Source organism: Vombatus ursinus, unplaced genomic scaffold, assembly GCF_900497805.2.
Source record: "Vombatus ursinus unplaced genomic scaffold, bare-nosed wombat genome assembly UNPS02014798.1, whole genome shotgun sequence".
Lineage (NCBI taxonomy): Eukaryota > Metazoa > Chordata > Mammalia > Diprotodontia > Vombatidae > Vombatus > Vombatus ursinus.
Genome location: NW_020954576.1, coordinates 20,379,015 through 20,405,101, shown reverse-complemented (window position 1 = coordinate 20,405,101; position 26,087 = coordinate 20,379,015). Strand labels below are relative to the sequence as shown.

General features: G+C 39.6%; 1 protein-coding gene across 1 annotated transcript in view; it reads left to right on the top strand.

Moving 5' to 3' along the window:
- The first annotated feature begins 1,304 nt into the window (after nt 1-1,304).
- Nucleotides 1,305-26,087, top strand: part of LOC114049753 (adenylosuccinate synthetase isozyme 2-like) — a 46,927-nt gene continuing 22,144 nt past the window's right edge. The window contains 5 exon segments of the mRNA XM_027871144.1: nt 1,305-1,435; nt 1,437-1,980; nt 19,184-19,286; nt 20,436-20,504; nt 22,283-22,333. Of these exon segments, the coding sequence (XP_027726945.1) occupies nt 1,305-1,435; nt 1,437-1,980; nt 19,184-19,286; nt 20,436-20,504; nt 22,283-22,333 (898 nt within the window).

Here is a 26,087-nt window from a genome sequence, read left to right as displayed (position 1 = left end):
CATCCCAATGCCACACATAATTGACACAAATCTAAAAGGTTGAAAGTCATTCCCAATATTATAAGTAGTCAAAGGATATTGACAATTTCCAAAAAGTAAGTTATGAACAACTACCTAAAAATATGCTCAAACTTGCTAATAATCAGGGAAATGAAAATTAAAACTAATGTACCACTTCACTCAGTTCTGAGATTACCTTCCATTTACACTGTATATATTTTGTATTACATAGTTATTTGCATGGTGTCTCCTTCCCCACCTCCATTTGAATTGAATCCCTTTGAAGGTAGGGCCTACTCTTTGTCTTTCTTTGCATTTCCAACACTTCATTACAACATTCAATACAACATTCCTGGTATTCAGTCATTGCCTGAAGACAAATGATTGTTGATTGATTGACACCTATCAACATAGCGAAGATTGCCAAAGATGGAAAAATTCATGGTTGACTAGAAAAATGAGCATATAAATTTACAGGTAGTAGAACTGTGAATTAGTCCAGTCAAAAATGCCAGAATCGTGTAATGATAAAAAGACACTATACTCTCAGAACCACAAAGGAAAGGTACATGATGGAAATCTAGTTCAATCCATACGTTCAAACAGGCAACAAGCATTTATTAAGCACTGTGCTAAGAACAATCCCCATTACAACGTATGTAACAAGCCCAGAGATCTTGAACTTTAAGTGCTGTTGCTGTTACTAGCTAGCAGAGGCAGCAGTGTTGTAGTTGCAAGATTACGAGCAAGTCACTTGACATTTCTAAGTCCTACTTTCCTCATCAGTAAAATGGGGGACAATACCTGTAATATTCAAATAATATAAGCTATTCAAAGCATCTTGCAAACCTTCAAGCCAGTTACTGACTGTGACCTTGGGCCCATCTTTTAACTTCCTTAGGCCTGTTTAGTCAGCTGTAAAATGAGAGTTTTTGGAAGGAAATCTTTAAGTCTTCCTCCTCTTTCTAAAATGTTATTATTCTAACAATTATTCTGTTTTGAATTTGCACCCCCCCCTCCCTCTGCTACAATTTGTTTGTTCCTTTACCCCTTCATTAGACTAGCTTTGCCACTTGTCTCTAATTTAGAGTAATACAATTGGATAGAAATCGCAGAAGGAAGAAGCGGAACTCCCTTTGTTCAACCATTCCTACGCTCAAGAAAACAAAATTGAAATGCCAAGGAAGCCGGAGTCTGAGAACCCCAGCCAGACTCGGGCTGGTCCTCCTACAGTGACACCTGCAAACACAAGACACTACAATTCCCAGAATTCACTGCTTCATGAAGGGGCCGACTGCAATTGGATGCAACGTGCAACCGTTGCGCATTGCATGCCGGGAGCGGTCCGTTGGTTGGGGCATCCATCCAGCACCTCTCCAGTCCGCAAAGCTGGGCGCGGTCTCGGAAGCCGGCGCAGGGAGGAGGAGGAAGGGAAGAGGGAGGAGCGAGGGTCGCGGAAAGAGTTCCAAGCTCCGCCCCTGCGCCTCTTCGATCTCACAATCCTCGGAGCGCGAGGCGGGGCAGGGCGCCGCGTCCCGGCAGGAGGCGGCGGTTGCCCCCGCCCCCTGGCCCCCCTCGGACTGCTGGCCGTCCGGCGTGGGCCAGTCATGGCTCCCCGTTGAGGGGGAAGAGGAGGGAAGCGGGGCGGGGCCACGCCGCGGGGTGGTGTCCGCCCCGGACGAGGGGCGGGGACCGTCCTCGGGCTTCTTTTCACCTCCGCATGTGCGGCGGCATCCGCTGGGGAGCCGCGTTCACTAGTCGAGTGTCGCCTCCCCTGCGTGCCCCTCTGCGACAGCCATGTCGCTGACCGAGAACGGCTCCGCAGTGGCCTCGGTGCCCAACGGAGAGTGCGGCCACCCCGTGGCTCGGCCGGGAGGGAACCGAGTGACGGTGGTGCTGGGCGCGCAGTGGGGCGACGAGGGCAAAGGGAAGGTGGTGGATCTGCTGGCGCAGGACGCCGACATCGTTTGCCGCTGCCAGGTGAGACCGCGGGGCGGGAGACAGGCAGGAAGGAAGGGGCCCGGGGTCCTTTCCGCCCTCGCCCGGAGGCGCGGCGCCGGCCCCTCCTCGCCCGTCCGCTGGGAAAATGGCGGGAGAAGGGGCGCGGGAGCCTGCGGCCGGGGGCCCGGGTTTCGGCGGGGAGGCGCCGGCCCGGGGCGGGCGGGGCGGAGGCCTCTCGTGGACGCAGGGCTGGGCGCGGCCCGGGGTGGGCGGCGGCTGTGTTGCGGGCTCCCCCGGCTCTCGGGGGCCCAGCCCGAAGTCTTTACGAAGCCTCTCCACTCACCTTCCCCTCCTTAGGATCACAAGGGGAAGAATGTATTGCTGTATTGGAACAATAAGATCCCTAAAGTGGCATGTAGGCACGTGTCCTTTGTACGTTTCATTTTCCGAGTGACTTTCGGAGTTGGCCATTACCCCTTTCTGTGCCGTGTTGGACCTCCTTAGGCGGTCTGATGAAACCCGGGGACCCCCTGCTTCCAGTAGTGCACAAAATAAAAACGGGGCATTACAAAGGAAACTACTTAAGTTTAATGTATCAAAAAAATCTGGAAACCCAGGAAAGAACCCATGCCCTGGGGGAACGAGTCTAGGTCATGTACTTTCGGTCGGAGACACGTGGTCTTTACGGTTCCTTCTCTGTGTTTTGCTTTGAAGGTGCGTAGAGAGAGCTAGGCCTTTTTAAAGGCAGCCAGCTCCAGAAGCACAGGGACTGGGTTTGTTTTATTTCCCCTTCAAATCGCCGGATCCTGGGCTAATTCGCCTTCCACTTAGTAGGGACTTAATAAAGGTTTTCGACTAACGGTTCTACCAGTACCAGTTTCCGAGAGTTTAGCATTGGCCGTCTGATTAGGCAGCTGGGCACTGAGTGAATGTCTGACCTGCACGAGTTTCAGATTCCACACTTACTAGCTGTTTGTTCCCCTTTAGTTTACTCAACTGTAAAATGGGGATAATAATAGTACCTACCTTACAGAGTAGAGCCTTTGTGAGGATGAAATGAGACAATATTTGTAGGCATTACTAACTTCCTTGTTCCCTCTCCCATCCGTTCTCTAATAAAAACTTTAAGACTATAGCCATACTTTAGGAGGTAAAGCATGATTTTGTGCTAGGAGACTTGTGCATAAGTTTATTGGAACCAAAAGTTTTGGACCAGAGTCCAGACTTTGCCAGTTACTGACCTGTGTGTCCATGGGCAAATTGCTTCTCCTCTAATGGGCCTGCTTTTCATCTGTAATATAGGAAGTTGAGCTACAACGGTCTTCTAACTCTAAGTCTTTTTTGTTGTTGTTGTTGGTGAAGCAATTGGGGTTAAGTGACTTGCCCAGAGTCACACAGCTAGTGAGTGTTATGTGTCTGAGGCTGGATTTGAACTCAGGTCCTCCTGACTTCAGGGCTGGTGCTCTATCCACTGGGCTACCTAACTGCCACCTAGCTGCTCCCTAGCTCTAAGTCTTATGAGAAACTTTCTCCATCCTCCTATCAAATTAAACCAACAACTGGCACCAGCAGAGTCAAAGTCAATAAACATTAAGTGCCTCCTTTGTACCAAACACTGTGCTGAGAGCCCTGGCGATGAGAAGAAAGGCATAAGATAGACCTGCTTTTAAGTTCACAACTTACTGGGGAGACAACACATAAAAAGAAGCAGAAATGGAGGAATGGTGCTTACTTTGTTGGGGGGGCATGATGAAGTTATGCTGTCCTGATAGGAAATGATCTGAGGAAGTATGAATTTCCCGATTTGATTTCATCTTGCAGAACGATTGGTTTTGGGAGTTTGATGAAGTCCAGGAAAGTAACTAGGTGGAAAACGATGAGAATTTCCTTAGTGCTATCTTTAAATGGAGTTGGATCCAGGGAGGAACTCCCAGACAGCCATCAGATTGAGGGGCCCCATTGCCAGGGGTTGCTGAGGTGGTGGGACAATCAAACAAAAGCTAAATGTTAATGAATTGTTTGTAGTTGTATTGTGCTTCTAAGGTTTGTGAAGTGGTTTGGTTTACATTATCTGAATTGTTTCATAGTGTCAACACCCTACCAGGTTTAGGGAGAAACTATGTTAGTATTCACTTGGCTAGGAAATAAAGCCTACCTAAAGAGAAGGCAAGCAAGGATCTGCCTCTTATAACCATAACTGCTGTGTAAGCAGTTAATTAGAGGTACCAAGTTGGAAGTAGAAAAGTTAGATAAACACTGGTAGTTGAATATTATAGAGGGGAACAGCAGGGCAATCTTGACTTAATTCTACTACTAAAGTGCTTTAGTTTACTCTTCTGTAAACTTGCATTTCTCAATCTTACAGTTTTGAAGATCTAGTGCAGTAAATCTTTATACTGTTTCCTGACCTAAATATAAATCAATCACATGTACCCTATACCTACCATTGTAAAGTGATATTAGCTTCCTAGTAGGTCTTTGAAGGTAAAAGCTCCCTATAAAAAAGTGAAGTTGTTAAAAGTACTGGAAAATATTCTGGCCTGCTATGTAAAATACTTTCCAAATTTCCCAGTGTAAGTATTGTCATAATTTTAGAGGCAATGATAGATTACTGCACTTGGAATCAGGAAACCTTTGGTTAAAAATGAAATGGAACTTTTCAATTAAGTAATGATTTGATAAACACTTATTTATAAGGTTCTGTACTAGACATTGGAAATGCAGAGACAAAAAATTAGTTCCAGCCTTTAAAGAGTGTACTTTGTACTGATGATACAGTAGGAAAGAAAACATCATGGTCATAAGTAAATTCAAAATAATTTGGGGGTGGTTGGGTTGTAACTTGGAATACTTGGTGTAGAAGGGACTCAACATGAAAAGGAGCTAGGGACTCCAGAAGACAGAACTAAGGAGAAGCATTTTAGGCACAGCAGGTAGCTTGGGTAAGGGCTTGAAGGTAGGAGCTGTAATGGACCTATATGAGGAACTTTGAATAAGTCAGTGTAATTGGAATGTAGAGTTAAGGGGGAAGTAATGTGAAATAAATGTGGAAATGTGGCCTCAGTCCTTAAATTTCTTGATCACCTCTCTGCAACCTTTGACACTATCAGTCATTCACCTCCTGGATACTCCTTCCTCTCTAGTATTTTGTGATACTACTCTCTCCTGTTCTTCTCCCTATCTTAACACTCTTTTATCAGTCTCCTTTGCTGTATCTTTATCTATATCATGCCCAAAAACTTGAGTGTCCCTCCAGAATCTGTTCTAAGCCTTCTCTTTTTTCTCTATTCCATCCTGCTGTTCCCATAGGTTCAACTATCCTCTCTCTCTATGCAGATCATTGCCCAAACTCTATATCCTACCTTGATCTTTCTCTTGATTACCTGAAGGGGCTAGAGTCCTTATCACTAACTGCCTTTTGAACAAATTGGATGAATAGGCACCATGAAATCAATATGTCAATAAAATAGAACTCACCATCACCCTCTCCATCCTTTTCCCAACTTTCTTATTACTCTTGAGGGCATCTCCTAGTCATTCATTTAACTTGCATTTAACTCATTCTACCTCACTCCCCATGTTCAATCTGTTGTCAGATTTTATTGATCTTCACAGCATCTCTTGCTTTTGTTTGTTTCTCTTTACCCACCCAGCCACCATCCTATGCAGGTCCTTATCAATTCCTGTCTGGGTTATCTGCATAGTCTGCTGGTTGGTCTCCCTGACTCAAAGTCTTCCCACTCCAGTTCATCTTCCACTCAGCTGCCCAAGTGATTTTTCTAAAGTCCGACAAAGGTCCTGTCATTTTCGTACTCCGTTAACTCTAGGGTCAAATGTAAAATCCTTTGTTTGGAATCTAAAGTCCTTCACAATTTCTTTAACTTTCTAGTCTTCCTATACTTTATTCTCCTTCATGTATTCGATGATCCAGAAACACTAGTTTGCTTGCTATATTGGTCACATGCAACACTCTCATATCCTGTCTAAAAGCTTTTACTGTGCCCCAAGACTGGAGTGCTTTCCCTCCTTATCTCTGCCTTCTCCCTTCCTTTGAGATTCAACTCAAAATATCCCAAGGAGGCCTTTTTCTGTTAATCCCTATTGACCAGTCCCTTTCCCTTGAGATTACCTTCCATTAACAGTATATTATCTTATATGTACACAATTACTGTTGTCTCCTCTGTTACAATGTGAGTTTCTTGAGAATAGGAATTTTATTTTTGTCTTCTTTTGTATCACCAGTTCTTAGCCAGCCACATAGTAAGCACTTAAATGCTTGATGACTGAATAAAAGCTATACATGAACCCTATTGTGAAGAACTTTAAAATACTTTATAAAGGAGTTTCTATCTTTGGAGGAATTGGTCAGCACCTGTGATATTTAGTAATATCAAAGTTAGCTGTATAAAGGATGGATTAGGGAGGGGAGATTTTTGAAGCTTGGGAATTAGACCAATTGTTGCAGTTGTCTCTGCTGCCCGTAGCAAATTTAAGAATTGGAAGATGTGATTACCTAATAAATGTTTGATGTATTTAAAGATTGTGGAGAATAGCAGAAATGCCACAAGATTTAAGAAAGGGCAAATAATTTTTTTTTAAGGGGAAGAGAGAAGAGGGCAGTCTGAAAACTGCCATTGAGTTTTATTGTTGGGAAAATTCTAGAATAGAGCATTAAAGAGATGATTGATAGAATCAGTACCTATCAAGTGAATATGAAGAGCCCAAACAGCTTCATCAAGAATAAATCTTGGTCTCATTTCCATTTTTGACAGGATTATTTAACAAGTAGATGAGGGACATAATGTAGATGTGGTTTACATAAATTTTAGTAAAACTTTTGATAAAGTATATAATGCTTTTCTTTTGGAGAAGACAAATATGGATTAATCAGTGTAATAATATTTTTTCAGAACTGGTTTTATGGGCAGTTCAGCTGTGAGAGAAGTTTTCCATAAGTTTGCATCTGACCATGTCATTTCCTTGTTCAGTCAACTCTATTGACTTTCTGTTGTCTCTAGAATAAAATATAAACTCTACTTACTAGCTTTAAAGGTCTTTACAACCTTTCTTTCCAGACTCTTAATGTGGCCAAAATGGAACTCATGTTTTCCTCCAAACCCTCTCCTCTTCTCAACTCCCTATTTTTGTTGAGGTCACTACCATCTTTCCAGTCACTCAGGCTCCAGTCAACTGTGCTTACCAGCCAGAGAGGTGTCTTCCTTTACAGGCAGCTAGATGTGGCAGTGGATAAAGCATTGAACTTGGGAGTCAGGAAGTCCTGAGTTCAATACAACCTCACTTATTAGCAGCATAACCTTGGGCAAGTTACTTAACCTCTCTGTGCCTCATCTGTAAAATGAGGCTAATAATAGCACTTGTTGTGAGATAAATTTATAAATACAGTTTGAAGTACTGTATAAATATTAGCTGCTATTAATCTCTACTCACTCTCCAACTTTGCCCCCCTTCCCCCATCCACTCAGTTGCCAATTCCTGTGGTTTTCTCTCCTGACACTACCACCACCCTAATATAGGCCCTCATCACCTCATGCTTGGACTATTGCAGTATAGCCTCCTAGTTGATTTCCCTGCCTCAAGTCTGTCCCCACTTTAGTCCATCTTCCATTTAGCGGTCACATTGATTTTCCTCAAAGCACGGAATTGACCATGTCGTTCTCTTCTCTTTCCCATTCAGTCAATGACATCGACATGTAATTATTTGTTTAGCTTTTAAAGCCCTTCATAACCTGGCCCTTTCTTATCTTTCTAGTCTTATGCTTTCTCCTCCCACACTGATCCAGTGATTTAAGCCTCCTTGATATTCTTTGAACATTACACTCCATCTCCTAACTTTGCATTTTTCACTTGCCACCCTTCATGCCTAGAATGCTCTCACTGTCCTCATCTCTGTCTCCAAGAATTTCTTTATTCATTCAAGAAACAGTTTTTATGTGAAGCTTTTCTTAATCACCTCAATTGCTAGCATCTTCTTTCTCAGACTGTCTTGTGTCAAACTACATGTCTGGATTTGGCTAGAAGGTTGCTGAGGATTTGAACTAAAGTAGGGGCTATGAGTGGAGAGAAAGGGGGCAGATGAAAGAGGTTTGGAAGTAGAATCAACCAAACTTGGCAACTGATAGGATATGGACATGGGGATAAAGGGGAGAGGAAGGGATTTGACTCCAAGTTTGTGAACTTGAAGGATGGTGGACCTTTCAACAGAAGATGAGAAGTTTAGAGAGCTGCATTGTGAGGTGACTGTTTTGGATGTATTGAGTTTTTGCAGAACATCTGGTGGGAACATGGAGCAGGCAGTTGATGTGGCACTAAGGGAAGGTGTATCTAGGACTGGAGAGGCTAAGTAAGGGTAGTGTCTTCAGGGAGAAGTCAAGTTATCTGGTGTAAGAAATTGAAAGCGTAAGAGATTTAGTATGTATGAGATAGAAAAGAGTGCTTGAGGCAGATGGAACAAGCAGGACATGAGATAGGAAGTAAGATGCAAGACCTGACCAGCCAGAAAAGTGATCAAAGAAGACTCTTGCATTGAAGCCCCCCCCCCCCCCCCGTGGACTTATTTATGTTTTTTCACAAAGCACCCTCAATTCCAGAACAACTCTTCCCCTCTCCTTTTCTGTTCTCTTTGCATATCACCTCTGGACTACCTGATATCCCAGGCATTTTGGAGCCGTGCTTGCTCCTCCCATTCTCTTGTCCCCTTCCCCCAATTCCATAAAATTGTATTTAAACCATTCCTTTGACCTGGCTAAAGGTCTTTGCCTCCTATGGGAAGCAGGGGCCGCTCTTCTCCCTTAGGGGAGCGGGGCCTGTGGCCTATGCTCTGCCTCCCACATGGAGGTAGATTGGGGCTCTGCCTTATGGGGACCAGGCCCACTTGGGTACATCACCCCAATAAATGCCTTTCTTTAAGTTGGAGACTGTCAGAGTGAATTCTTTCAGGACACTAGGACCTGCACGTCTATTTCTCATCATCTCAGGTAGCACCCCAACATTTTTAAGGTCCCCCCTGAATTCATCACCAATGGCTACAGAGGTCTGAGTGAATTCTTTCACACCTGAACCAGCTCTCCCAACTCTAAACCTCAACATGAAGGTAGTTTAGATTCTAGGGTGTGTTTAATACCTGTATCAATTCTAGCAAGTTAGTTGAAAACCTTTATGTGTCTCAGACAACAGTTTCCTAGGATTTTTAAAAGTCATAGGTAACTGTAGCTGACAAAAGCACATCTCTCTGGTATTAGTTAAAAGAACAAAATGAATGAACAGTCGTTTTTTTCCCTTAATTGAATCAGACCCTGGCTGTCTGGATGTGTTGAAGCCACTACAGAGCAAGAAAATGAATAATGGGGGATTTTTTAGTTGTATATTTTACATTTTAAAACTTGACTCAGTATTGTATTTAGGTGCTTGCCTCTCTTGTTCAAGTTCTCAGGTTTTTTTCTTGACCTATGTTCATCTTACAGGCTCAAAAGAAGTTGGCCATTTCCTTTAGGTTTTTTTATTTCCCTTTCTGTACACCAGTATTTTGAGCAGAAAATTGGTTTTTAAAATGTTATTGTATTACTTGACCAGGATGTTATTTAATATTAGTGATATTTGGTCACTCATCCACTTAATTTAGTGAACATGTAGTGGACTTAAATTGTAGTGAACTTGACAAGCTAGGTGAATTTAATTCAGAATCATAGACCACACACTTAAAATTAGCTAGACTTCTCAAGTAATATAACAAAATTTAGTAATTGGTTATATCAGAATGTGACCTGTATTGAGATAAATCTTGGTATATTGTGTCATTAAATTTTCCCCTTAAGGATCAGAGTGGTTTGAGGGTTAGGTTTAATTTGATTTACTCAGATGCTCTTATCTTAGTTTTTGTATTTATTCAGTAAGTATTAAATTCCTATTGTGTACCAGGCATTGTGCTAGAGGTAAAGAATACAAAGACATAAGTCAAACAGTTTTTGCCTTCCAGGATTTTATAGCCTATCTATAGAGACAACCTGTATGTTTATGTGTAGACAAGGGACTTTTAGAAAGAGGGGAAGCACTAAGAGCTGAAGGAGATTAGGAAAGACTTTATGCTGGAAGATGGTGTTTTGAAGATGACCTTTGAAGGAAATGAGGGATTAAAAAATTTTAATTGATATTCATATATGATTTTTTTTCTTAAATGGGGAGTTTTTTTAAGAAAGTAAGCAGTAGATGGCCAAGTGCTCCACTCATATATAGGTATTATGAAGAGATAAAAGGAAGATCCCCTAGCATGTTGGGAATACCCCCCATGGATCATGTATTAGAATATGTGGACAGGAGTAGCTCAAAATGAGCAGGGAGAAAAGTCCACATGGGTGGATATAGGCTAAAAGTGCCTTTGATGAGTCTTGAGGGGAATATAAAGATAAGTATGACTAGTTCTCCCACAAGGATGTTGTCAGATATTCTTTGATTTTACAAAAACATAACATGCAAAATAAATGCTAAATGGATGAGAGACAAATTTCAAAGTACTGTGAGAATTCAGAGCAGGGGGAAGACAATCTTCTTCAAGAAAAGGCAACATTGGGGCAACTAGGTGGTGAAGTGGATAGAGCACAGGCCCTGGAGTCAGGAGAATCTGAGTTCAAATCCAGCCTCATACACATAACACTCACTAGCTGTGTGACTCTGGGCAAATCACTTAACCCCAGTTGCCTCACCAAAAAACAGAAACCTGAAAAAAAAAAGGCAGCATTTGTGTTTGACCAGAGAAGGCAACCATTTGTGGTTGGTTTTGAAGATTGAGTAGAATTTCAGCAGTTAGAATTGGAGGGGAGGGGTGTAAGGAAATTAAGTGTAAAACTAAAGTAAAGGTTGAAGAGGTGGAAAAGCTTGGAAGAGGTTTTTCAACAAAGCATGGAGCAATATGAAAAGTTTAGAAAGGCAGACTGAAGCCAGATTATGGAGGGCCTTGGATGCTCTCTCAAGGGGATGTTGTTTTCCTTAGGTCAGAATGAGGAACCTATTGAAAATTTTTGATCATTTGAGAGTTGTGCATTAGAAAATTGTAGGGGAGTGAGACCAGAAATGTAAGCTCTTTATGTAGTCTTCTTGTTGTTCAGTCATTCAGTCATGGAAGACTCTGCATGACCTCCTGGACTTTTTGTTCATAGGGTTTTCTTGGCAAAGATACTGGAGTGGTTTGCCGTTTCCTTCTCCATTGTGTCCCCATTTTACAGATGAGGAACTGAGGTAAATAGGGATCAAGTGACTAGCCAAGGGTCACACAGCTGGTAAGTGTCTGAGGCTGGATTTGAACTCGTATCTTTTTGGCTCCAAGCCCAGTGCACTACTATCCACTGCATCATCTAGCTGCCCTAATGTAGGCTAGGCAAGAACTTATGAAGGCCCGGGACTAGGTTGCAATGAGAATGGAAGGAAAAGAGAAAAAAGAATGAGTGAGAAAGAGCATTGTAGAGATGAGTGAGGGAGATATCAAAGGTTTTGGATCTGGGTGACCAAGAGAATTGGTGGTGCTATTCGCAATAATAGAGAAGTGAGGAGGAAGAGGAGATTTAGAGAGAGTAGTTTTGAACAAGTTGAGTTGGAGTTTTTGGAATGTACAATCTTAAAAATGATGGGTTTTTTCCTCTTCTGAAGGAGCCTGAAGAGAATTTAGCAGGGCTGGGGAACCTGCACCTCAAGGCCATATGTGGCCTTCTAGGGCCTTGGGTGTGGCCTTTTGAGTCCAAGTTTTACAGAACAAATCCTTTTATTAAGAGGATTTGGATTCAGTCAAAGGGCCACAAGTTCGCCATCCCTGCTAGAGTTTTAGGAAAAATACGCTAAGAGGGGGGTGGCCGTCAGAGAAGGAAACTAGTAAGAGGTTAAAGCCCTAGGAGAATAAGGAAGGAAGTGGTCAGCAGTGTAAAATACTGCAGAAGAAAAAAAAAAAGCAGTTGGGCGATCTGTGAATTAGTCCAGCCATTCTGAAAAACAATTTGGAATTCTTTTGACCCAGAGAACATGCTGCTGGGTTAACCCCCCCCAGAAGGCTGCATACCAGAAGAAAGATTTCATATATACCAAAATATTACTAATAGAACTTTGGTAGTAAAAAGCTGGAAACAAAATAGGAAAATTCCTGAATAAGTTGTGGTATATGAACGAAATGAAATATTGTTGTGCTATAAGAAATGACAGCCCCCTACTCAGTAAACTCCAGTGGCTCCCTGTTGCCTCCAGGAGCAAATATAAAGTCCTTTAGCATTCAAAAGCCCCTTATGACATTGGTGCTCGCCCCTCCACTTTTCCTAGTCTTCTAACTCTTTACACTGCTCTCTGTATACTCTTCAATCCCTGACACTAGCTAGCTTCCTTGGTTTTCCCTGAATAAGACACTCTCATCTCTTGATTCTGGGAATTTTTACTGGTTGTCCCCCATGCTTGGAATACTGTCCTTCCTCATTCCTACTTTCTGGCTTCTTTGGCTTCCTTCAAGTCCCAACTAAAAACTTGTCTTCTATGGGAATCCTTTCCCAATCATTCTATAATACTAGTGCCTTCCTTTTGTTGATGATTTCCTGTTTGCCCTGTATTTAGCTTGTTTGTATGGAGTTGTTTGCATGTTGTCTCCTTCATTAGATTTGTTAGTACTTCAAGGACTAGGACTGTCTTTTGCTTTTTCTTTATATCCCCAGTGCTTAGCACAGTGCCTTGCACATAGTAGGCATTTAATACATGTTTATGGACTGATTGATATGCAAAAATTGGAAAGATGGAGACTTGCTATTTGTCCCTTGTTCTGAAAGAGACCATGACATCAGGGAAGTGATGGCATAACATGCAAGTGAATTGGATTTAAGTGAGGGAGGGCTGTGCAGCCTCACTTTCACCTCCAGAGCCATCTGGGTCCAGTGGCCAGATATAGAGTAGGATGACTGGAGATGGCCTAGGATGCAGTGGGGAACCTTGGCCTTTTCAAGCTAAGGTCTTCAACAAGTATCAGTTTGACGGAGGGCAACCCCTATTCACTGATTAAGGCTTAATAAGAAATGAGGCAAAGAATGGCCTCTTAAAAAAAAAAAATGAAAGGCATACACAAAAAAGCCCCACACTTTAGTTGTGTGGGCCAATCTTAGCAATGAAGAAATGTACCTTCCTTCTCTTAGCTGCCTAATGGAGTTTGCCACATTGCAGTGTCAGTTGGTTTTGTTTAATTCTCTTTTGTTGTAAGGGAATACTTTTGTGGTATTCTGAGAGAAAAAGTCTTTGGATTTGCCTGTTTCAAACACTTTGGTTAGGAGTTGAGCTTAATGCTAGGTAAAGAAGTATAGACTATTGTACTTTTAGAAGTTTGAACTGGATCAGTTGTCGAATGCAGTAGTTGATTTAAGAGTATTTTATTCCTTCCTTTCTCCTTTCCTCCCTCCTTCCTTCCACAGGGATTCATTTCAAACCACAAACATCTATTATGTGCTAGCTTCATAGATCATAGACCTCAAACTGGGGAAGACCTTAGAGGCCATATAGATCAATCCCCTTGTTTTAAAGATGAAAAAACTGAGGCACAGGAAGGTGGAGGCTTACTTAAGGTCCCACAGGCTTTTGGAGCCATGTCCTCCATAGTCAGTGCTCTTTCCACTGCTGGCAATACAATTATGAAAACTAGGCTTATGTTCTACTTGAAGGTTGTGTTGTATAAATGATAAAAGGGACTTAAGGGGAAAATGATTGATAGATCTCTTCAATTTTAGGTGTTCACCAAGGTTCACTCCTTTTGCATTTCCTTCTTCTCTCCACCCCCACTTGCTATCTAGTCAGTTGACAAATCCTGTCATCTCTAGCTCCATTGTAAGTTACATCCATCCCTTTCCTTTTTTTAAATCTCTTTTTTCCCCATACTTTTATTGTTAATGAGTTAATAAATTGTTAATATTGAGAGCTAGAATGGCATAGTGAATTGAATGCTGACCTGATAGATAGGAAGACCTGAGTTCAAGTCACTTAGTCTGTAATGCTTAAAGCAACTCGAACATTCTCAAGTTGTAGAGAAGGTCTCAGCCTGCATTGGTAGAGGGAGTTTCTGTATCTGGGAATTCTTTCTGCTTGCTGGTACACAGATTCCAAGGTCTTGTGAAACTGACAGAACAGCTGGTTAGGGTTTGAAGGGAACTGGTATGTAGATACACACAACTGTGAAGTAACTAAACTTACCTTTTTTTTAATTGCCAAAGTCAAGCTTAACAGATAGCGTAGTGCTACTGTAGATTAGTGTTACTGAAATGTTGCTTTGAGGGAGAGGCAAGACCGAAGTGGTGGACAGAACAGGCTATGAAAGAGGTCTACTTAAGAGTGGGGAATAAAGTGAAGCTTGGTGGCTAAGGCTTGTGAGACATTGCCCCTTGTTTTTGTCGCTGAATTTTGCCAGGGAGGCCTATTTCACCTGAATCCAGTCCTAGCCAGGCACCTGTGGCTTCTGTTTTACCTCTGCAACTTCCCGATGAGTATTGCTTCATAGGGATCCAGTCCTGGCTGGCCTGTGTGGCCTTCCCCCGAGACTTTCCAAGGTGCCCTGAATTTAGCCTGTTTACCTATGCCTTCTGCCTTCATCCATGCATTAGTCCCAGTTCAGCCCTCCTCCTTTGGCTTCTTTTTTCCTGACTCTTCTTATGATGCCTCAAACTCAAATCTTGGCGTCAGGACCTCTGACTTTTATCTTTCCCCAAAACCATCTCCACTGCTCCTGAGCCTATTTCTAGAACAGATCTACCTCAAATTGCCAGTTCCTGCTTCCTGTCCACTCCTGTATCTTCATCCACTTATTCGTCACTGACAGTGTCCCAGTGATTCTGAACCCTTAACTGGGATCATACATAGGCTATTTCTCATTCCCTCACATCTTGTTCTCCTCAACCTATCTGCCCACATCCCTCTCCAGATCTAACCATCCCTTCCATTCTGTTGTTTGGAATATCTGCTCCATAGTTAAGAAACTTGCTTTTATCTTAAACTCTTCTTTTTCACTCTTTCCATTTGCTTGTACTTAACTAAGACCTGGTTTCATGCTACTTATGTGGCCCCTCTGATCACACTTTCCAGCACTGGTTACCCCAGAAAACTCCAGTGGCTGTATTGTCCCCTCTAGAATCAAATACAAATTTCTCTGTATTTCAGAGAGCTTCACAGTCTAGGCCCCCCCCCCCCCCATTTCCAGTCTTTTTACATCTTGTTCCCTACCACTTTGGCTTCCTTGACATTCCTCAAACAAGACACAAAATCTTTCAATTCTGTGCAGCTTCACTGGCTATCTCCCATTCCTGAGATGCTCTCTCATCTCATCAGAATCTCCTGTCTTTCCTGGCTTCCCATCAAGTCCTAACTAAAATCCCACCCTCTATAAGAATCCTTTCCTAAACCTCCCTTAATTCTAGTGCCTTCCCTTTGTTGATTATTTCCTATTTTTTCCTGTGTATAGCTTTTTGGAACCCATTTGTTTGCTTTCTGTCTCCCATTAGATTGTGAGCTTGTCATGGGCCTGACACATTAAGTAGTGGATTAATAAATTCTTATGAACTTTGAAACTGATTCACAATATAAACTCTTGAACTACTGCAGTTTACCTCAATCTTTATCTGACAGAAGGAAAAATAAACCTCACATGCTGTGGTTCTTCTGGTGTTAGAGAATTGGATTCTTGATATCATACTTCTTTAGGTAGTTAATTCTCTTCATGCTTACGTGCTTCAGTGTGTGTGTGTGGGGGGGCATTATAGCTATGTGTTTTTATACATACATATATATAATCTATTGTCTGTTGTTATTAGTACTGCTATCACTACTATTACTGACATTCTGAAATAAATATGTACAGGTCAATAAGCGTTTTCCAAGTAGCCACATGTTATACTTCACTAAGTACTTGAAGGTAACTTTTTGTTATTAGATGGAGCTCTCGATCACAAACATTCAAGGTAGTTGTATTAAGCACTTACTGTATGTAGGGCATTGTGGCGGACCTATCAAGTATGAGACATAGTTTCTTTAGTGCTGAGATTAAATTTAGCGTAAATGATTAAAACTATTGTATGACTGCAGTACAAGAGTGTTACAGTTGTTGGATATGAATTCTGAAGCCCTAAGTTTGAGTCCGAGCTTTGTGACTTTGGCAAAAGTCACTAAGAACTTCTGGGCTTTAGTTTTTGTGTTTTTAAAATGAACCAGTTGACCTAGATCCTCAAGATCCCTTTTAATTTATAAGCGTATATTTACTATCACTCTGCAAGAATTTATTAACCACTCATGTTATTCTATCTGTGTATTCAATCTGTGTACTGGAGATAAAAAGATAAAAAATGAGAGATCGTATTTGGAACTAAAGGATTAGGATTTCAAAAACAGGCAGTCAGGATTGGGAATAGGATTCTTTGTTGTTGTTGTTGTTTCGATTGTGTCCGGCTCTCTGTGACCCTATTTGGGGTTTTCTTAGCAAAGATACTGGAGTGGTTTGTCATTTCCTTTTCCGTTGTGTCCCCATTTTATAGATGAGTAACTGAGGTAAATAGGAGCTAAGTGACTTGCCCAAAGTCACGTAAGTGTCTGAGGCAGGATTTTAACTCATATTTTCCTGGCTCCAAGTGCAGTGCTCTATCCATTGCACTACCTAGGCATTCTTTAGGGCAAATTGAATCAGATGATTGTATATCTTATATGTTAACTTTTTGGACAAACCCTTAGATTTTGGTATGTGGAATTTACTATAACTTTATTTTTAACAATGTTAAGTGACCTAGAAGCTTTTATTAATTACTGAAGGGACAAGTGGTTCCTCTATATACACATTGTGATTTAATTTAATCGTCCCTCCCAGTTGATAAAATATTCTGTCCATTTTTTACAATATTGTTTGTTAATGCTATTGTGAATACCTTGGAGACTCAGGTATATCTGCCATTCTTTTGGAATTCTTTTTTTTTTGTTGTTGTTGTTGTTTATATCCAGTGAGTTTTTCCTGAGTGGTATCCTAATCTGGATAGATATCTGCCACTACTCTAGTAAGTCCAGTTGACCACTTCTAATTTCCATCAGACAAGGAAGCAAAAAAAATGTAAAGAGGATACCTCGTACTTAGAGCAGAAAGGGAGGGAATCTGTGTTACTTGTCAGATATCATATTTAATGAACCCAAAGTTGAGTGGATGAAAAAATTACGTGCCTGCCCAAAAAGCTAATATCTGTTCTGCATTGAGAAACAGCATCTAGTCCAAGGGTGGTAGTAACTCCCTATTTTACTCTGGTAAGACCATGTTATTTTCAGAAAGACAAACAGGGAGAGGATAATCAGTATTGTGCAAAGACTAAAATATGCTATATTAGGATTGGTTGAAGGAACTAGAGATGTTTGGCCTGGAGAAAAGAAGGCTTTGAGGGAACAGACTGGCTTTCTTCAAGTGCTTATGTGGAAGGATTGGGCTGTATGGAAGGTTTCAAAATTATTATTATTATTTGCCATAGAGGGCAAAACTAGGAGCAGTGGGTAGTTGTTTCAAAGAAGCAGATTTAGGCTTGATTTAAAGAAAATTTTTCTAATAATTAGAACTATCCATACATGGAATTGAATCCTTCATGGGGTAATGGAATTCCTTTTTTGAAATTCTACAGGCACAGGCTAGATGACAATTTGCTGGATTTTGTAGAAGGATTTTTTTTTTTACCTTGTTCAGGTTGACCAGGGTGACCTTTTGAGGTTTCAGGTCTTTAGGTCCCGTCATCCTTGGAGACATTTCAGTCAATCTAACTAACATATATTAGGTGCCTGCTATGTAACAGGCACTCTGGTAACTTCTGGGGATATAAAGAAATGCAAGAACTGTTCCCTTTTTTTCAAGGAGCTTACAGTCTAATGGGTGAGAAAACCTCCAAACAGCTATGTACAAATAACATACATGCATACATGTAGTATAAATTATTTTTTTATTTTTTTACTTTTTTTTTTCATATAGTATCAATTGAGGACAGTCTCAGAGGGGAAGGCTTTAAGATTAAGGAGGACTGGGATAAAAGCTTCTTAGAAAAGAAGAGAATTTAGTTGAAACTTGAAGGAAGCCAGATTAACTAGAAGACAGATGAGGAGGGAGAGAGTTCCAGCCATGGGGATAGGCAAATGAAAAAGCTCAGAAGCAGAATTGAGTTTTGTGTGCAAGGAACAAGGAGGCCAGTGTCATGGGATTGCAGAGTACAAGGAGGGAAGTAAGAAAACTGGAAAGGTCTTTTCCATTTGCTAGTAAATAGTTGGGATTAGGATTTTTTTAAAGACAGGTAGAGGGAGGTTTTACAGATCTGAATTTAGTTTTAATAACTTCACTGTGGTTCCAAAACTTTGAACTCCCAACTGGACAGAAGGTTATATCGTAGTATCCATCGTTAATTTTTAATTGTTATAGTGTTCAAAGGATATGAATGGTTTTCAAAAAAAAGCAGAACAAGTGTTCAGAATCACTAATAAGAAATGCTCATTAAAATAGCTTCATTCCCATCAAATTGGCAAAGATGGAAAAAGATGATGTTGGGGGTATTCTGGGAAGATAGGCACATTAATTCAATGTTGGTGGAGCTGTTCTGGAAAACCATTTGGAAGTGTGCAAGCAGTTACTACATGTTTTATACTTTTTGATCCACCTATCCTAATGGGTCAGTGCTCCTGAATATGATAAGCTACCCCTCCCAAAGTCACGTATGTAAAAATATTCATAGTGGTATTGTTTGTAATTATGGATAACTGGAAACAAACTGTGCCCACAGTTGGGAAGTAGCTAAACACATTATGGTATATTAAGGTAATAGCATATTGTTGTCTTAAGGGACATTGACTATGAAGGATTCAGAGACATAAAAGAAGATGAAATATGTTAAGAGAGTAAAGAAAGCAATGTCAAAAATATATGCCAAAACATAAATGAAGACAAACCTAAGTAAGGGAAACTCTGGTCAACTATGGTGGCGACACAGAGATTTCAAATTGTTGTTGTTTACATCCTTTCTGTTGATAGTAAGCAGCAAAAATGGAACATGGTATAAATTATGATTGCTCTGTTAGGGAATTTTGGTTTAACTTTTTTGGGAATGTATTTTGTAGGGGGTATGGGATATTGAATATTTGGGAAATGCCTTATTTAAGCAAAGTGTTTATAATACAGATTTAATTTTCAGGATCAGTAGAATAATTCCTATTAAAATGTACATTTCAGGGAGGAAACAATGCTGGCCATACAGTTGTTGTGGATTCTGTGGAGTATGACTTTCATCTCTTACCAAGTGGGATCATCAATCCAAACGTCACTGCATTCATTGGTAAATATGTAGTGTTGTCCCAACAGTTGGATGGTTAATTTTCTATTTTGAATGCTCAGAAAAATGATTCTGTACTTGTCTTTTGATCCCTTGTGGTATTTGATCATTAAATTGAGGTCTAGTTTTGTTCCCTTAGTCTCTGTTGGTGTTATTATTTTCATCAAGATCATGAATAGTACCTTTGGAATGCTATTTATACCTGATTGTAATTGTTGTCAATAAATTATTTCTTTCTTGTGATACCAAAAAGGATGTGGGAATCAGAGTTTTAGAGTAGAAGTGGACCTTCATGAAAATTTAGTCCAAGTCCAAGTGTATAGAACTGTATACCCAAAAAGGTTAAGTGACTTGTTCAAAGACCACTTCATCTTTTTCTTTTCTCTTTTTTCTTTTTTTGTAAAGATGTAGAAGAATTTGTGCTGAAGGCTTTATTTGCAACAGCCAGGTTTTCTGAATGGGGAAGGAAAGGGGAGGAGTGGGGGGAGAGAAGCTTTTTGGAGAGGTTCTTTTAGTGGAAAAGGTAAGAGGAGTCCTTGCAACTGAAAATTTAGGAAATAATAGGTATCAGTCGGGTTGGTCTATTACGAGGTTTTGCTTGCTTGTTATAGCTTTACTGTATTATAAGATTTCTTTTTTCCATTACCTTGGTCTAATGAATCAGATTTTGAAATCTTTTAACTTTCATCCCTCCCCTCCTCGTTACTGTGTCCTACTTATTTATGACATTCTGAGATCAAGGCCATCAGACTCATGCTATGTTGCCTAGAATATCTTTTTTTACCATCCTCTACCAGGTCTTGACATTTCTCCTTCAGAGTCCTACTGAAACCCAACTGGTTGATAAACATCTACTAATTCATCTGAAATACATAGCCACATTGCTTTCCCCCCAGGAATTGGTGGAAGGGAAGTATTAACAAGTAGCAGTTAATTCTTCTTTAGTATAATTTCATCTTCAAGAATATTTAAGTATTTTCTAGTTGTTTGAAAATTGGTAATTTATAAAAGGTGTGTGTCATATTCATAACCAGAATATTTGGCTAACTCATATAACCCATTTTACTATCATTCTAGATAATCACAGTTTATTCTACTTTAAAAAAATGCATCTGAGATTGAGTTGTAGTTTAAATGTTTTTATTCTTTCAGGAAATGGTGTGGTAATTCATGTACCAGGATTATTTGAAGAAGCAGAGAAAAATGTGCAAAAGGGAAAAGGTAAGAATTAGGTCTGTAATAAACTTTTGTAAAGCGTTTTTAAAGATAAAATGCTGGCCAAATTTAACAGCATCTTCTGCTTTATTTGAAATCTACCTTTTTATAGTACAATTTTTAAATATAGGTTGGTTATTACATTTAAAATACATTTAAATTAATATCTTAAACTTGTCTTGCTTAAAATAATAGCCAGTGATAAAAATATAGAAATTGAGATATTTCCATCTCTTGTTTGACTTACCATACTATAAATAAAAAGACCTATCTTGCAGGGGAAAGAAATCATACACATAGATTTATAAAGTCCTCAGATATTTCATCATGGATGCATAGTGTAACCTTGTATTCTCAAAGGTTATGTCAGCTGAGCATTAGCTGTGGCGAAGCCTTTAAGAAAAGTCTTGACAATAGATTGTTTTCTGAGGACCGGTCCAACTAAGCGTAGATGATACTTTAGGAAAGGAAATGATCAACAGTGTCAGAAATTACACAGAAGTCCAGAAGGATCAGGACTGAGAAAAAGCTATTGGGCCAACACATTAGCAAATAGGACGTCATTGAGATCCATGGAGTTTAGTTGCAAACCAAAACTGTTTGTAGAGGGTTACAGTGAACAAATTGAACAAAGGTAGTATTACCATGGGGAAACTGAGCCCTAGGGAGGTTTAAGTGACTTGCTCAAGGTCACATAGGAAGTAATTGTCAGAGGCAAGTTTTGACCTCAAATATTCTTACTCCAGAGCCAGTACCACTTCATACTATACCATATTAACTCCCAAATGTAGGGATACTTTCCTAACTACCTATTATTTAATTAACAACCTTACATTTATTTGTATTTAATCTTTTGATATTTATTGTATCTAGTTTGTCTTCCCCAATAGCACATAAGCCCCTTGGATGTAGTGATTGTTTCAAGGCTCAAACCATATCCTAACTTCCAGAGAACACCTTTTCTGAGTCTCCCTTCTTAGCAGTTCTTTTTAAAAATTATGTTGTTGTCTATCTCTCCTATCCCTCAAGAAATAGTAGAATATAAAGCTCCTTGAGGGCAGTAACTACTTTTTGTATCCCTGTTACTTAGCACAGTGCTTTATGTAAAGTAGACATATTTAAAAATAAATACTTGTTGAGTTGGAAGCTACCAGGTGATCTTAAAGGGTGGGCTCTTTTACTGACTCTTGTCCCTCCTGAAAAAATGTTTGACCTAGCCTCCACATTTAAATTTGAACAGACTGGTATACTTGTATATGTGGGTTTTTTGGGAGGAAAAGGGGGAAGGATTCCAAAAAAATGGTTTTCGTGATGGTAACATTGGAATAAGTTCTCTTTCTCAGAAACAGTAGTAATTTGTGTAAATGTAAATTCTTAATATTTAAAAGTCAGCCATTCTTTAGAATCACTCCTCTAAGGACCTTTTTGGGAAAAGACACATTTCTTAAGAGTTCAGAAGATTTGCCTCCCTTCATAGTTCACAAGTCTAGTTTCTGATGTAAGTTGCTGGGGTAGAGGTTTGGAGTTAACTTTCAAATCTTAGTTTCATTATCTTTAAAACTGGTCTAGCTGAGCACTAATATTCATTAATAACTGCATCATTCAACATTTCATTGACTCTTTGGAGAACTCTTTCAAGGAGAAACATTGTTAAAAGCATGATCTTGGGCTTGGTAGGAAGAAATGTAATTTTTAAAAAATTTAGTTCAAGAATTATTGTAAAACAAATGTTTGATCTAAGGCTGACTTTTTCTTCCCTTTTCCTCCCTTTTTGTTGCCTCTAGGTCTTGAAGGTTGGGAAAAAAGGCTTATAATTTCTGACAGAGCTCATATTGGTAAGTGGAACATTATTGCATTTAATTTTTGTTCATGTTACTTAATATTTAAAAGCATTTAGTGATAATTTGTTTTCTTACTTTTATAACTGGAGACCTAACTTTTTTTTAACCTTCATACCATGTCTGGGAATATTTTTAATATCTAACTCTCGATTATGATTGGTAGTAGGTTATAAGATTAGCATGGGTTATTCAGAGTTCCAATATGAAAAAACCTTATCAATTATGAAATTTGGGATCATTTGATGAGGACTGAAGTAAATTTTAACTATTGTGGACTATAGGGGTTAAGCGAAAGATAGGAACATCTTTAAATTAACTTAAGAAAACCCTTTTCAAAACATTTTAGGAGTATTTGTTTGCACACAGTTATCAAAGGTACTATTTTACCATCTCCCTGGTAACACTGGATATATCCCATGTAGCACCTGTAATGTCAGTTCTGGGTAACCTCTATCATCTGATACTTTTGCTGCTACTCCCAGACTGCTGGAGAATCATTTGAGGAAGTCATGAAATTGAGTTGATTTTAGACAAACTTATGTTTCATAATCTCAGCTGAATCCCTAACTGCATCTCAGCTATTTCTGCTTTATTCTTATGAACTTCATTTCCCCCACTGCTGCTGTTTTAAACCCTTCAAATGCCAAAAATGAGAGCAGGGACTGGGATTATTATCCCCAGAGCCCGGAACACAGGAAGCACTTAATAAATGCAAATGCTTATTGACTTTGACTTAGTGTAGATTAATTAGCCTTGTTGGTTATTCATAGAGCAAAAGCTGTCATGTCTCATTTTGGGGTTCCTTCAAATCTTTTAAAGTACTTTATAGAAATGTAGAACTGGAAAGGAATCAAACTATTTCCAGATGTCACTACACAAAAAGTAAAATTTTGTTAGATTTCTTAGGCTGCTGTATCCACCTTACAATGTCTATTATATATGTCTGGAAAAAAAAAAAAAGATAGGGAGATGGTGGAGTGTCTAAGCTCAATGTGAACTGTGATATAGCAGCCAAAAATGCTGTTGATGTCCTGGGTTATATTGAGAAGCCTATGTTCTAGGAATAAGGAAGTGATAGTCCTAATGTTCTTCCTCATAGTCAGACCTCATCTGGAGTATTGTTTTCAATTCTAAATGCCACAGTTTAAGAGGTAGGAGCATGTATAGATGAGGTAACTAGGATGGTGAAAAGTCTTTAGTTCATGTCATATCTGAGGATATATTAAAGAAACTGGGATTGGGGAGGAGTGTTTGTTTATTTCAGAAAACTGAAGACTTGTTTAGGGAGACATGTTAGCAATATTCAATAATTTGAAAGGTTTTCATGCCAGAAGAGGTATATTAGGTTGGTTCTCTTTTATCACAGAAAGCAAAGCAGGAACAATGGGTGTGTAAGTTGCAGAGAGGCACAACTTTAGACTTGATAACAGAAAGTCATTGCATAAGTGGAAATAGGCTACTTGGAAAAGTAGAATGCTTCTATTTTTAATTTTTCAAGCATCATTGCAAGCATAGATTGGTTGACCACTTTAGGGATATGTAAGTATTTGTTTCTGGATATAGTTGACCTTTGAGGTTCCTTCTAACTCTAAAATTTTTTGTTTCTGCCAGCAATAAAATGCTGAGCTTCAAAGATGATTACTTAAAGGTTTTTTCTTTTTATGCCTTTCTCTTAAATCTCCTAATTAGCAATCCTGATAGTGAAACGAGAGGTATGGAAAGGAAGGAAACAAAAGCCAAAGCATCCACATACTCAAAGAAAATATCTGGATGATCAAATGTACTGAAATTTTACCTAGAAATAGAGCAATTTATATTACAAAGTTACTACTCTGTTTTTTTCCCCCAGCTAGTCGCTTTTTGAAATAGGCCACCTACCCTAATCAAGATTGTTCTTATAGCTTGGGTATTATTCAGCAAAGTATAGAGAGTCAAATATAATTCAGTATAACAGGTACACTTGAGTCTACTTGTTAAACACTTTCAAAAAAATGGAAGTGTTTTTCCCCATTAACTTGTCTTTAAATTGAAAGACATTTTAAACAATTTTCGTTTAAAGTCCTCCATTTGTATGCTTAGGGCCCTAAATCTGCAAAGCTAAGAAATAAATCTAAATTTAATTTTGCAAAAGTTTTCTGTTAATGTGTGAGAACTTGAATGAATTTTACATTTTTATCAATATTTTTATATTTTATCAGTATTGTTTTTAATCTAAATTAGGTGTATGATTTTCTTTGTAATCCTGTGTAAGAGGCAGCTAGGTGGCACAATGGATAGAGTATTGGGCCTGGAGTCAGGAAGACTTGAGTTCAAATTTGGCATGAGACACTAGCTTTGGGACCCTGTTTGCTTCAGTTTCTTCATCTGTAAAATGATGTGAAGAAGGAAATGGCAAATCACTCCAGTATCTTTGCCAAGAAAACCCCAAATGGGGTCACGAAGACACAGACACAACTGAAATGACTGAATGTCAACAATAGTTCTATGTACTTTATTTTATGTACAGACAGTTCTTGCTTTACATAAATTCACATTCTGCAAATTCGACTTCATGTAAAGAATTCTGAAAGAAATCCACATTCCAAAAAAACTATCATGTTAACTTTACAATATTGTTCCCTCCCTGTCTTCTCTCTGTCTCTCCTCTCTATCTCTGCTCATACCCCTTGGCTCTGTGGCTTCTCACCCCCACCAAAAAAACAACCAAACTACGAAAAAATAAAACCTTCCAAGTGAAAGCAGAAGAATGGAAGCACCATGGCTACCGAATCAGAGGCTTGTCTTTGAGACCTCCAGTGCCAAGAGAGGAGACCCTTTGCCTTCACTGTCCATGTGTTGGGCCCTCTGTGTGGTGTTCTCATTTCCAGCCAGGTCCCCATGTGGCTGGCCCCAGCCTTGCCTCTCTTTTGTTCCTCCTCCTGTTCTCCATTCTCTGTATGCAGCCCCTTCCTTCCACTGGTGTTCAGCCCCTTCCTTACCTCCCTTCCTGCTTCCTTTCCCCAAGGCCTGCAATATGTAAACATCACTTTATGTAGATGTCTGCAGAGTGGTCCACTTACATAAAGCTAGAACTGTCAGTATTTAAAAACATTCTGAGAAGTGGTCTATAAATTTTACCATATTGCCAAAGTTGGTCCATGACACAAAAAGTTAAGAACCTTTGTGCTGGAGAATTTTTTCATTAATATACCAGCTAGGCAGTGTAAGCAATTGCTTACCATTGTGAATTGGTGAGCCAAATCATCTCATCCAAGACAATAAGTATTCATTTTAGTGGGAATTTACTGAAGCATGACAATGTTTCCAATATAATATTGTTTGTTTCATAGTAATAGCAGTCATCAATGATAAATTATTGACTTTATATTCTAAAGAGCTCAGTATTGTTATCTCCTTTGGCTGAATTGTAGTTTTGGAATCTAAAGCAATATTTTTAGGTAAAGTCTTTTAGTATTAATAAGTTATATAACCAAGAATTAAGTAGATGATTTCATTTGCCTTAATAAAGAATTCTGTTATCCCACATAGTCCTTTCTTCAACTTAGCAACTAAATAAAGACTGATTTAGGGATAGGGACTAGAGGGACCTTTGATTTCATTGGATAAACCCCTGCAAGTGCATATCAGAACCTTCTCAGTTTACAGTTTTTAAGAGTTCCCTGGCTCACTGAGGAATGAAGTGACTTGTTCGGGTCACACAGAGGTAGTATTTGAACACAGGTCCTTCTGGCTTACAGGCTGACATAAT